Source organism: Chlamydotis macqueenii, chromosome 12, assembly GCF_036417535.1.
Source record: "Chlamydotis macqueenii isolate bChlMac1 chromosome 12, bChlMac1.mat, whole genome shotgun sequence".
Classification (NCBI taxonomy): domain Eukaryota; kingdom Metazoa; phylum Chordata; class Aves; order Otidiformes; family Otididae; genus Chlamydotis; species Chlamydotis macqueenii.
Window position 1 is genome coordinate 21,212,056 of NC_141567.1, and position 13,388 is coordinate 21,225,443.

The window sequence follows — 13,388 nt, forward strand, 5'->3', positions numbered from 1 at the left end:
TCTCTAGAAGTAGTTGTAAAGAAGAGAGAGAAATCCTGTTTTGAATTGGTTACATGGTACTGGGAAGAGATTACAGACACTATTTTCTTCAGGAAAGATGTGCCACTGAAATTCAGAAAGAGAGCTATTGCTCATATTTCACAATGGGAAACCAGGGACGACCATTTTTTGATTTTGGAAACAAAACATGTATTTTCACTGCTAGACTGCTGTGCAGGTCAGCACTATGTTGGCTTTTTCATTTAGTAAGGCGTCTTGTCTAGCCGTAAGGAAAAAGCTGGATATCAGCTCAAAGGACATGTAAGTGTTTTTCTTCATTTTGTTGCTGAATTGGAAACCTGAGAGAAGGAATCTTCTTAACCTAATGAAAACAAGAATATATATATATATTTTTTTTTTGTCAGCAGAATGAAAATTTATAAATACATTGTTAATTACTTAAACAAAAGCAGTACAAGGGAAACGAAATCTTGACTGTGGTGGCATCTATTTTCATCAGTCGTTTACTGGTTAGAAATCTTCTTTGATTTAATGTTTTTTGAACATGCAGTTCCCTTCTTGTTGTTCTGTTAGACTATAGTTGAGTAAGTTGCCTTCCTACTCTTCTCCAGAGCTTTTCCCCTTTATGGATCAAGCTTTTAAAAAGTCTTTGATGCAAATGTATAGAGAAGGAACAACTGTCTTCCTAAGTAGGCAGGCTAGAACAAAGAACAAGCGTTCCTATGTTCTATTCTTGTCTACTAAATGTGTAAATGGGAATCTGTATCACTGGTGGAGGTTGAGATTGCTCTGCTCCAGAATACTCTGCTGCTTTGTAATTGCTACTTTCTCGTATGAGGCAAGAGAAGTGGGTTTGCATCCCCTCTGGCAGAGGGGAGAACTGGATGCAGGACTCCGAGCACGCACGCGAGATGTAAAACTGATCTAATCTGAAGAGGTTTCCAGAAAAGTCTTTTTGGTAATTTAGCCAAAATTCACGACTTGTTTCTGTGTTGCTGAAACTACCATTTTGGCAAAGATAAATCAATCTAGTAAGAAAGAAGGACAGGGAAGGGAAAGGCAGTTGCTGTGGTTTGGTGGGACTCCTGCAGGAGAAGGTCTTTTGGGAAGAGAAGCGGACGCTCCGATCGAGAAGATGGACTGAGGCAGTCTAAAGCAGCACCATCCAGAGCTGCTTAGTATTTCACAAGCATGTTGAAAACTGCTTTGTGGTGAAGAGAGGCTACAGAGAGCGTTGAGATGTGGCCTCTGATTCCCAGAGGGTGGTCACCCCTTGGCTCTGTCACAGCAGTCTGTGTGCTGGGAAGCAGACAGGAGTTTGGGAGAAAAGCATGCAGTCTGTTTGGTAACTGTACTACAATAAAGCTTTGCTTTGCTTATGATTGGGATGCCAATGTGACAAGTACAGTATATTAAGTTTTCTACATTGAATTTCTAAAGGTCTGTTTTTCATATGTGTATACAAAGCTGTGAAAACATAGCTGTTTCGCACTACTGTTTTACTCTAAAACTGAGGTGCCGATGGGGCAGCTAAAAGCAGCCCAAAGGGAGCACATCTGTTTTAGCTCCAGAATGTATGTTGTGGTATGCTGAAGCACTGAGAATTTCAAAGCACAGCAGTGTGTATAAGTGGAAGGTCTTGAAAACACTAGCAAACTTTCAACTTTTCTGTCATTTCCTGAAGCGACTGGTTTTATTTAAAATCTGTAACTCATATGTAATAGCAGAAGTACTGTGTTTAGTGGGAAGTGTTTGGAGTAAATACATTTAATGCTTTTAATAAATGTATTTTCATTATTTGAAACTAATTTTTGAAGACCAAAAAATTTTCATATTTGTCGAGCAAAATCTATTCTAGCCAAATGAAAATTCAGTTACCTTTTCTTATTCTCACATATTAACAAGTTTACTTTATTAACTTCTGTGTCATTTGAGAAGATTATCTTTTATCCTCAGTTCATATTGAGTATGTGTTTTAAGTAATATGTCAGCCTGATCTTCCAAAAATGTGGTTATGCAAGCTGTTTTATGGAAAGGAAACCAGATCACAAAAAGAAGCAGAAAATTATAATCAAACTTGTTGTCTTAACCACACCTGCGAAACACCCAGTTCTTCAGATGTGCTAAGCACCTTCACTGCCTTGGAATCTCTGCATAGTTCATTTTCCATCACTTCTTGTGTTGGTTTACTGCCTTTCTGCTTAGTATATTGAATCTTCCACTTCACACCATTTTTTTTTTTCCTGCTGTACCCATTTGTAGAAGTTATTTGCATGCTGTACTAATTGCATTGTGTTTTTTTTTTATTTTTGGGGGTTTTTTTATTAGGTGATTTATTTTCTTTACTCCTGCTAGCTTATGTTGGTATGCAGGCCTTTCTTCTGCTGCTTGAGGCTGATTGCTATTTGGTGATACGTTTTTATATTTTATCCCTAGTTCTTTTTGTTGTGGTTGCAGAAATTGTTTTATCTGTTACCTAGAATCTTTCAGGGATATCTCTTTTTAAAATCTGCCATTCTGGTAGATCTGAAGCCCTTTGCAGCTGACTGTTAGTCCTCAGCAGATTATTGTATGCTGATACATGAAGTTGAGTGATACCAATGATAAAGGTAGTTGCCACTTTATCTAGTGACAGTCTCTAATATGAACATCTGTACTGTATATGATTTGTGATCCTTAAGTTCAGGGCATACTTAAGGTTTGGTATTCTTCCAAGTATCAGGGGAGGAAGACTTTTTCTGCTACCAAGAGTGAGAACTATGACCAGTTGATGCAATCAGTCAGATTGTCAGAATACTAAAAAAAAGACAATAATTCCATATTTTCTACTTCAGAAATGGAGAAATAGAAATTTGTTTATCTGATGAAGTCATCCTCTGTTTATATTTTATGTGATCATCATTGATGCTCTTGTAATTTTTCAGATTTTTCTGAACTTCATTTTCAAAAGTACCAAGTCGAATTATTTCATACTTTACGTTTGAACTTATTAACTTCATAACACAGACTTGACTTTTGAAGGCCAAAGTGCTTAAGGATGGATGCACATTTGTACATTTATACATTGTGATAAATTTCTTAAAAGATCTTGGGGAGTCATATTTACTTGTATAACTGTTCAGCTTTTTTGAAATGAAGTTGAGTAGTTCTCTGTTGTTGAAAAATACTATTTGTCTGAGTCAGCTGCTCTCTTTTCACATTCCATCTTCAGTTGAAGGAACACTATACAGGCTGTACATCTCTAAATACATTTTACACAGGCCAGTTATTTTTGTCAGGAAACCAAACCAGATGTTGTCTAAAAAGCCAACTTGTTAGTGTTTGTGGACTGCACTTGGAACAACAGTCAGATCTGTTCTGAAGATAATGTGATGCTTTTGTAATTGTTTTCTTCTGATATTTAATGATGTTGCAAACACCCAGAATCATTCTGTGGTTTTTGTGGTTGGCTTTTTCTTCTTGTATTTTCGCATGGCTTTCAAACTGACTTTGATGGCAAATACACTTTGCATTATTTTTTGGAATATGAAAAGATATGTATCTTATTTTAAGAGGTTTTTAGGTGAAGCTATATTCCTGGAGTTAACAAGTTCTTATTCTGCATCTCTTTTTACCTGTATGTGGATGAAAAAGTTTCACAGCAGCAGCTGTTCGTATTTCAAAGTACTTTTAATTTGATTTATCATACACAATATTGATGGGCGGGGTTTTTTAGTACAGGTGGATACTAATGTTCTATTCTTAAGAAAGAAAATCTTCCGTTTCAAGATTATTCCTACTCTATGACATTAAAACTTTAAACTCTTTTGGTTACAGTTTTGAGGATATTCTGTGCCTTGCTGATTCCTCATCTTTGTCAGATATCACCCTTGATGGCAATCCAATAGCTCAGGAGACATGGTACAAACACACTGTTCTCCATCATATGATGCAGCTCCGACAGCTAGATATGAAGAGAATCACAGTAAGAAATTTCTGTTTTCGTCAAACTTACTACATTCTTAAATTAAGAAGTTAAATGTAGGGTTTTCTGTGTATATATGTATATTGAAAATACCACCATTTTTTTCTTTAATTCAGTATGGAATTGAATGGTGTACAGATATTGTAATATTGAGAATGTTAATTTTTTTATTTTGTTCAGTATTATGTACGGATGTGCTTTTTTACTTCATTTTAACCTGTTAATTTTTAAATACTTAAACTCTTCATTAGCAAATACTGTGTGATCTATTGCCATATGACATGAGAGAATCTGCAAAGTTTGGTTAGAACCTTCTCAACACAGTCGTTACTGGTTTGCTGTATAGCTGAAGAGGAACAGCGTATTTTTTTTTTGCCAAAGGAATAATCTGTTTACCCCCAAATTGGTGTTATTGGTATCTTCTTTCATTTAAAAACCTTGTTGGTTTCTTTAGTTTGCCTCCCTAAGGAAACCTGCTGATCGCAGAGTTTCTGTGTGCCTGTCTGCATTTCTCCCTTCCTTACGTAACCTACTCTCCCCATTCTCTTCTGTTTCTGCTGCTCAAGTTCAAGTAACCTTGATAAGGAAGAGAAGACTTGCAGATAACTAAGTCTCCTACGGACTTCTTGAAAATACAGTGTGAGGTAGAGGATGAAGGGCAATCACTGGGGACCTTATCATTAGTCAGCTATTTTATTTTTTCATATAGAAGTAGCCATGCTAATTCTTCTGTGTCTACTCAAAAGTGATGTGTAAACATGCCCTTCTTACAAGAAAAATCCATCCAACTGCAAGATAACAAATACAACTTTGCAAGCAACGGTGTTGCAGTGTTATCTTTTTTGACCAGGTGCTGATAGATACCCAATTTTAAATGCTTATTTGCCTTGTACAAAGGCTGGACTGCATTCTAAATTGCACCTGTTGTTTTCTCATAGCGTATACCTGTTTTTATACTCATGGCGAATCCACCATAAATATAAAAGAGAGCCCATTATGATGTAAAGTATAACATGTATGTGGAAAACATTAATTTTTAAAATAAAGTGCTTTGGGACAGGAGAGTTTTACTCCCAGCATAGAAAATACTAAATACTTGTTTGTTCATGGATATTCTATGGGTTGGTTGAGGTTTTTTTAAGTACTACTGACTTAATTGAATATTTGCTAATTGCTTTGCTTTTAAAAGGATCATTTTCTCAGTGTTGTTTCAGAAAATTGAGACACACAAAGAAAATGTCTCTCCCTCCCCCTGCCCCTTCTGGAGAGGAGATGGATCCTGGTAGAACTCTCAGTGATGGGAAAAACTGTAGAAAGAGCTCAAACTCCTTTTTAGACTCTATGGGATCTGTATGGGGAAAAAGCTGTTAGAAATGCACAGCCGAAGGAAAAACTTAATCTGAGTTCGCACCTTGTTAAACATGAGAGAATCAACCTCAAGACAAAAAGCCATAAAAAACCCCCAGGCTTCATCAGTAGCGCTGCTCATAAATCTACTTGTAAAAAGAATGTGCTTTTTTTTATTTGCCTTCTGGTTTTTAAGTCTATAGAACTTTCTAAAACATTTTCTCCATATAGAGAAACTATATGGAGAAACTAGGTTTTCTCCAATAAAAACTGTTACCTAGATAATGGTATGAATTAAGAAACTGGGATTTTAAGAAAAATAACAAGTATCATGAGATTTGTGAAGAAATTGGAGAGTTGGCAATGCCAAATCCAGCTTTTCTGCCTAGTAACGCAACATCCTGTGGCTGTAAGGTTAAGTGCAACTTGGTGGGGGAATGGAAATAGAGTTTCAGGTACGTGGGTTTTTTTTCACTCAATTAGTACATCTAAACTCTAATTACATTTATAGTCTATCACATATAGACTTCTTCATTAGTCTGAAGAGCGTACAGACCATTTTGAAGTTAAATGTTGCTTTGTCTTGTAAAGAAGTGAGAGTTGGACCAGGATGTTGGTTTATTCTGACTAGGAATTCTTCACTAACCTATTCAGAAGCTCTACTCGAGAACTGAATTTTACACAATTGTTACTTCTGCTTTTAGCTTTTATTTTACTTGCTGGCTTCTCCAGGACAAGAAAATTATGTCAAGAAAGAATACAATTTGAAGGATATTTTCAAAAGTTTGTAAGAGACCTGGAAGCTTTATTCATGTTGGTTTTCAAGGACACCGTCGTTGGTTTTCAAGGACACCATGTGCTTTGGTGCCAAGCCTTTTCTACAGAATTCTCTGGAGAAAGGGGACTTTGGAGCAAAAGTCTAGTTGCAACTGCCTCTGCCTTAGGGACCTGTTCAGAAACATATAGCTGCCACAGAAATAAAATATTCTGCACTTGGAATAAAACTTTTTTTTTTTGCATTGTAATTGTTCTAATATTTCTGAAGTTTGGGCAGATTTACCTTTATTCAAGGGACTGCATTATGTTATGATGAGTTTTAAACCCTGACCGGTGAGGAAGTTGGTGTTTTCTAAGGTCATCTCATTCTTAAGCTGTTTTTGAATGTAAGATTTAAGCTCTTAAACCACTGAGGCATGGACCCAGTGGTGATTAAATCAGACAAGGTTAGTCACCTGTAACGAGTTTCACCGTAAGGCTGTAAACACATTCATTGTCCACACTGGAAGAGGATTTTCAGCTGAAAAACCTAGCTACTTCTTGTTGTGTATCTGAAACATCAACTCAAGGGAGATCTTTTATTTTCTCGAACTTTGGTAGATCAATCTAGAGGCTTAAAAGAGTGGGGAGGAGGCTGAATTACAGTGGCTGGACAGATTACTGTGTGTCACCCGTGTTAACCATCCGTAACTGTAATGGGGATGCCTTTAGTTTGCCTTAGCTGGGGGGAAATGTGGCTGCTTTGACAGCTCAGTGAAGTAGGCTTATGTGAAACTGAAGTGCATGACAGTCAAAGCAGGCTCAGGTTGTGTATGTAGTCATTTGCACTGTTTGGTTAACACACTACAATGGTTGTTTTTCTGGGCATTGAAGTTTTCTGAATACCTTTTATCATCTGAACTTTTTCAAAAATGGGCCTATCCAGTGGCGCTTACAGTTTGGCTGTGACCTATCTTTTTTTCCTTCAGTCTTTCGTAACAGTAAGTAGATATTGTCTGCAGACCTGTAATAAAATACTAAAATATGAAAGAAATGTGTGCATATTCCTTACTGAGAAATTATTTAATTAGGAACACTTGCGATCCATCAGTTTAAATACACTTTCTCAACAGATTTTATGAAGTATCTTTATGTATACACGTGTGTGTGTGTGTATATATATATATATTTTTTTTTAATGTGTTGTGGTTCCCAAATTGAAAGACAAGCTGCATCTTTTTAACAGGAAAACTTTGCTTATTTTCTTTGAGGTTTTATAGGTTTTGGATGGTTAAAATAAGAGAGCTGTGTTTGGTTTTGATTATTTGCTTAGGCATTTCTCTGCTGATCAGGGAGTAGGTTCTACTGCTTTATCCAGAAACGAACTTGTTATTGATTCCATCACTACTGTGGAGTGTTCTGATTTTTTTTAGGGAAGGTTCTCATATTTTATTTCATTTTTTTTCCTTTCCACTAGAAAATAAGATATTTTGGGGACTTCTAGAGTCGTTCTTGTCTATCGTAATCCTCTGTCTTAGATCAGGTCCTGTGAAAATATATTAAATAAATACTAGAAGTAAAAAATTGAGATATATCTCACTGTCAAATATCACTTAAAGAATGATTAGTCAAAAATTTTGTACTTCTTACTTTCCATGGCTATATTTCTATTAGAACCATCCTTACATTCTTACTTCATTTTTGTGTATAATTGGCCTCTGTGGTATACATAACAAAAAGCAGTCTGCCTTCTGCAAGTAGGTGCTGAATTTTGCGTATTTTAAGTGTACTGTGTTGAGTCTCTTTATGTCTCGAAAGCTTAAATGTATATTCCAGACCATTCTTCATATTTGCCTGTTCTTTTCCTCATTAACCTAACGTAGTTTATATTGAGTGTACTACAGCTGTTTCTCATCTGTAGTAAAATTATTTGAATAAGTAAGTTAGGTGCGCTATGGAAATGAGAAGCTGCATTCCTTGTGGGCTAACTTAGAATCGTTTTCTCCTGTGACTTAAACTGGTTGAAAAAAAATGTGTTTGAGTAATTGTAAAGCAGTACTGAGGAAGAATGCGTGCATTCCAGTGTGATCTCTTTAGGATCCTTCTCGGGCCTTGCTGGATGTCACCTTTTGGAAAGACTGATGATACACATTCATAGGTCTGGCCAAAATTCGTGGTGTTCCAGTTACGGCAGTGCTCGTGCGGCAGCAGGGGGAGCCATCCGCCTCAAAATTTCATTGCGGAAAGGGAGACTTCTGCTTCTTGAGGAAGTGTATTCCTCCTTCTTATCTTTTTTCTTTTTTTTTTTTTTTTGGGGCGGGGTTGGGGTGCAGGGGGAGGGTGTCTGTGAAGATGCCTTTTTAGCCATCTGGTAAGTTTTCAGATGGGAAGTGGAGAACTACTAAGTGGAGGAGATTTCAATATACAGAGGACATCCGTGTCCTTTTGTAGTGATTTGGCACTTTGACCTTCTGGAAAAGCATCCCCCGCCTTGTCCAGCAAGGTTTGGTTTAAAGATGAAACAGAGTTATGGACAGTAGCAGCAGAATAATGAGGGAGAACAAAGAAAAGGGGAGATAGAAAGAATTTCAAAAGAGCTGGGGCTAAAAGAGAATAAGAAGTGATAGTAAAAATGAGTTGTGGCAAGGTCATTAAGGGGTTTGGTTTAGAATTTTGTAGGTTTTTCTGACGGTTTTCTTGTGGGTTTGGGGGAGGATGTTGTGTTTTTCAAGACTGATTGCGTGTGTTGTGTAAGATTGATCAAAAAAATGTATATGGATTTGGTTTCCATAAAAAGTAGATTTGACCCTTGATCTTTATTCCACTGTTTTCTCTATCATTCTGCCTTTATGAATACCGAATAAAACTAGGATATGTGTTCTTTTTATACTAAACTAATTTATTTTGTAAAAGAAATAATATTTTTTTTCCCAATAGATTAGTGTCATTTTGTTCTCTAATTCTTGCTTCCCCAGTGTGAAACATAACAATACCTCAGTTAGTTTGGAGCTGAGTCCATGACTGGCCAGCTGTTTTCTGCCAAATACAATGGATAATTTCTGCTCTCTCTCACTTGGCTGTTCAGCCTGGAGAAGAGGAGGCTCTGGGGAGACCTTAGAGCGGTCTTCCAGTACCTCAAGGGGGCCTACAGGAAAGATGGGGAGAGGCTGTTCAGCAGGGCCTGTTGTGACAGGACTAGAGGTAATGGTTTTAAAATAGAGGGAGGTAGATTCAGATCAGATATTAGGAAGACATTTTTTACACTGAGGGTGCTGGAGCACTGGCCCAGGTTGCCCAGAGAGGTGGTGGATGCCCCATCCCTGGAAACGTTCCAGGCCAGGTTGGCCGGGGCTCTGAGCAACCTGATCTGGTTGGAGATGTCCCTGCTCCTGGCAGGGGGGTTGGACTGGATGGGCTTTGAAGGGCCCTTCCCAACCAAACCATTCTGTGAAAACTAGTTTACATTTCTCTTCTTTCTACATGCCAATTTTATATAATCAAAATTCTAGGGAACAAAAAACCTTAATTTGAGACTTCTAAACATATTGAATAACTTAAAGTATGTTCATTGTTTTAAAAAGTCATTAGAGAAGATTAAGACATTGAAATTGCAAAAAGCTTGTTTCTTTAGGAGGCCAAGTTAAAAAACATAAATGCAAGCACAAATGAAGAGATTTAATTGGAAAAAAAAAAACAAAACAAAACAACAACCCACTTTTTATACAAAGATATCACTAATATTGTTTGTTAGTGTTTGTATTTTATTTTAAAACTTCAGATTTTTTTAAGTAAACACAATCTTAGTAGATTGTAATGTGTAATTGGGCTAAACAGCTGTCATGAGTATCATGTTTGTAGTTCTTAACATTTTGAATCCTATCTTGAGGAGCAGTACAGTTTTATTTTGCATTATTAATTATACATTCATATTTGTGGCATATACCTGCACGGGGTTTATTTCATTATTTTCATAGGCCTTCTATATCAGTGTGTGGGGTTTTTTATTAACTTATTTATTGTTGAGCCTCCTTTACCACAGACTAGTGACCTCTTGAGGTCCCTTCTAACCCGGGTTATTCTGTAAGTCTATGACACCAGCCCCTTGGGTAGCACCCTGTTTAGGAAGAACTGAAAAGCCTGATAGCAAAGGAGGCTGCCAACAAACCTTCACCCTCAAAAGGCCAGAAGTTGCTTTCAGAACAAAAAAAAAAAACCCAAAAAACCAAACAAACAAAAAATGAGGCTTTCCAATTAGTGTTCCAGGGAAATTGTTGTAAACAGTTGAGTTAGGGAAGCTTACACTATCCAAAGCCTCCTGCCTTAATCTGCGTTAAGGTATTTCCCTTGTTTAATAGATGCATACATAGGTTAAAGTCATGGAGGAACAATTTGGAAGCTGTTTGTTTAATCAGCTTTCAGATTGATGTCAAAATCCATGGTACAGCAATGGGTTTCGGGGGGGCTGTACACAGATAAATTTGCTACGGGACCCTCAGTTCTTATGGAAGCTTTGGAAATTACTTTCTTAAAAATGTAACAGTGTAATAATGCACTAATGAAATAATGATGGTAAGGGTGAAGTTCCTGTTTTATGTTATCTTCATGGAAGCATTCACCCATGTGCTTAGGGGTTCTTACAATGCTCTAAACATAGCATGTTTTATTTATACAGAAACTTTGACGTATCAATATGTCTTCATGGTTGATGATGTTCTCTGTTCATTTTTGTTTGTCAATTTTCTTAACACACAACTTTTTGGAAAGTGAAAGTGAAAAGGTTAGGACAGGAGCTTTCTATTTTGAGGGAAATCAAAACACTTTCTGTATGTTCTGGGAAGATACTTTAATAGAAACACCCAGATGGCATGTGAAGTAAATAAAAATAAGTTCAAGTATGCTTCCCAAATATTTGTGTTGGAAGGACGTAACACTTTTTACTTCATAGTGAACATTTCTTTTGTTACTTGGAAAATATAAGTTCTAAAAATACCGTGCTGTGAGAATGCTTAGACTTCTGCAAACAGGGAGCATTCAACTTAATATGGGTGTATTGCAGTATTAAATTGCTGTACCAGGAAAATTAAGCATCTTCACTTACATGGTTCTCATTATTTAGGAATCAATGGCTTTCTTCTTGAATAGGTAATAATATTGATGAGAAATAATGTTAATGTACTATAGGTAACTTCAAAAATATTATTTTCTTCTCAAGTTATGTTGCTGATTGGAAAAAAAAAAAGCCCCTGGAAACAGTTTATCATGATTAAAATCAATCTTAGGTTGTGATTTGAGCATAAATAGAATTCATCTCATTCGCTCTGTGTCTTTTCTTACATAAAAAGAAGTTCCTACTCATTGCAAAAACTACTACAAAGGTACAAAGATATAATGTATTGTTATATTTTAAAATGTTGTTTTTCGCTGTCATACTCGCCATATGCTTTATACTTTTTCAAAGACCTTTACAAATACTAGTTTTAAATAGCTTTATCTCCAGTATTTGCATCTGAGTAGATACTTATTTCTTCTGTATCTCTTTATTTACTTAAAATTACCAATTTTATTGTTTTAAATAATAGTTAAAACATTAAAATATTAAAAATATTAAATTAATATTAAAGTTACAATTTGCGTTTCAAACACCAATACAAAAATATATTAATAATTTATCAGTTTCTCAGAACTTGGTCAATTCCTCCTTTTATGAGGTTGTTTTACTTTTTTTTTCATCCAGGAAGAAGAAAGACGTATGGCATCTGTTGCAGCAAGGAAAGAGGAAGAAAGGAAGCGTGAAAGCCATAAACAGACCTTGCTTAAGGTATTTTTTGTGACTGTTCTAAGCCTACTGTAAACCAGTTTACAGCAATAATCTATATCCTCATATCTCTTGCTGTAGTTCTCATGTATCCCAATATGCCTCTATCTCTTTAAACTTGTTTTCTTTAGAGCTTAAGCAGTGCAGTCCACCACTGAAACTCTCTGCAGTCAACTGTGCAAGTTATACTTTAGCAAAAAAACCCAGTTGAATACATGAGTGTGATATGTGTAAAAGGATGGCAAACTTCATTTTCACAAACCCAGAGATTAAGTAAATCCAGACTAAAGTAAAGGACTTTTCAGTGATTTCAAATTCCTTGAACTTGGTCTCCCCGCTTCAGGTGAGACTGCTCTAACTGCTGCTGTGCAGGATGTTTTGGAGTCGTTTTTCCCCCATTCTTTCCTGTTGAAGTTGTTTCTTTTTGTAGAAAAAGTTCAAGCAATCACTAGAGAAGCAGCTAGACCCCAGCTGCCTTCTCTTTCAGAAGAAAGCTTATCTACCAGACCACCTGGCCTGGTTAGCGCTTGTGTACCTGAGATGGAATAGCTCTAACAGGGGAGACTGAGGTGCACTCCAGAATACTCTGACGGGGCTGGTGACTAAATAACCTAAATAACTAAATGACTAATAGGAGACCAACGTTCAAGGATCTAGGAGTATCTGCATTCCATTTGTTGTGTGAATATTGCCATTTGTCTCCAAATCATTTTCCTTTGGAGAAAAAAAATGTGCCTAAAACTCTTTGTCATCCAGTGTGGTTACAGCAAAAAGCTCTTTCAGTTTGGCAGACAAACAAACAAAAAAATTTCATGCCTACATTTTGTTAAGTTGCCTAGGTAAAATCATATTTCATTATTTAAATAGAATAGTCTATGAAATAGACTGACACTAATTGCAGGAGGCTGTAAGAAGTGTAGCAATGTATATAACTGGAAAATAAAAAGATAACAACAGAACGTTAACAGTTTATTGAAAGATGTTTTAAGTATTTAAAAAAAAAACTCCAGGAACCTAAATATATGAATGAGGAAAAAAAGAGAATTTTATGTCTAGTGCCTAAGAATATATTTTAAAGAATATATTTTCAGTTCCTGTATATTTTTGTCCATGTTTATTTTGATTTTCTGTTTAAAAACAAAACTAAAAACCAAAAAAGTATTAGATACAGTCTCTTTTTTTTTTTTTTTTTTTTTTTTTTTCTTTCAGCAGTGTTGTAGTTTGTGGGGTTTGTTTGTTTGTATTTTTTTTTCCCTGTGGATAACAATGTATTTAAATTCTCTTCAGGTTTGAAGTTTTGGTTCCATTCTTAGTTACACTAAAGAAATGATAAATCAGTTAATAATATTCACACATAGTGTTATTTTTTGCTGTTGAAAAGCTAACTGTGTCTCTGGACCGGAAAAAAAACCCTAGATGTTTATTAAAAGTGTTTATTTGTAGTTCATATTCTTAACCATTGATGCAATGTTTCCTTGTAGCAGAGGGATTGTTTGTCTCGATGGC

General features: G+C 36.0%; 1 protein-coding gene across 1 annotated transcript in view; it reads left to right on the forward strand.

The window, feature by feature from the left end:
- Window positions 1-13,388, forward strand: part of LRRC49 (leucine rich repeat containing 49) — a 47,758-nt gene that overhangs the window by 20,208 nt on the left and 14,162 nt on the right. Inside the window, exons 10-11 of the mRNA XM_086757277.1 lie at window positions 3,817-3,964; window positions 11,802-11,885. Of these exons, the coding sequence (XP_086613403.1) occupies window positions 3,817-3,964; window positions 11,802-11,885 (232 nt within the window). The remainder of the gene's footprint in view (window positions 1-3,816; window positions 3,965-11,801; window positions 11,886-13,388) is intronic.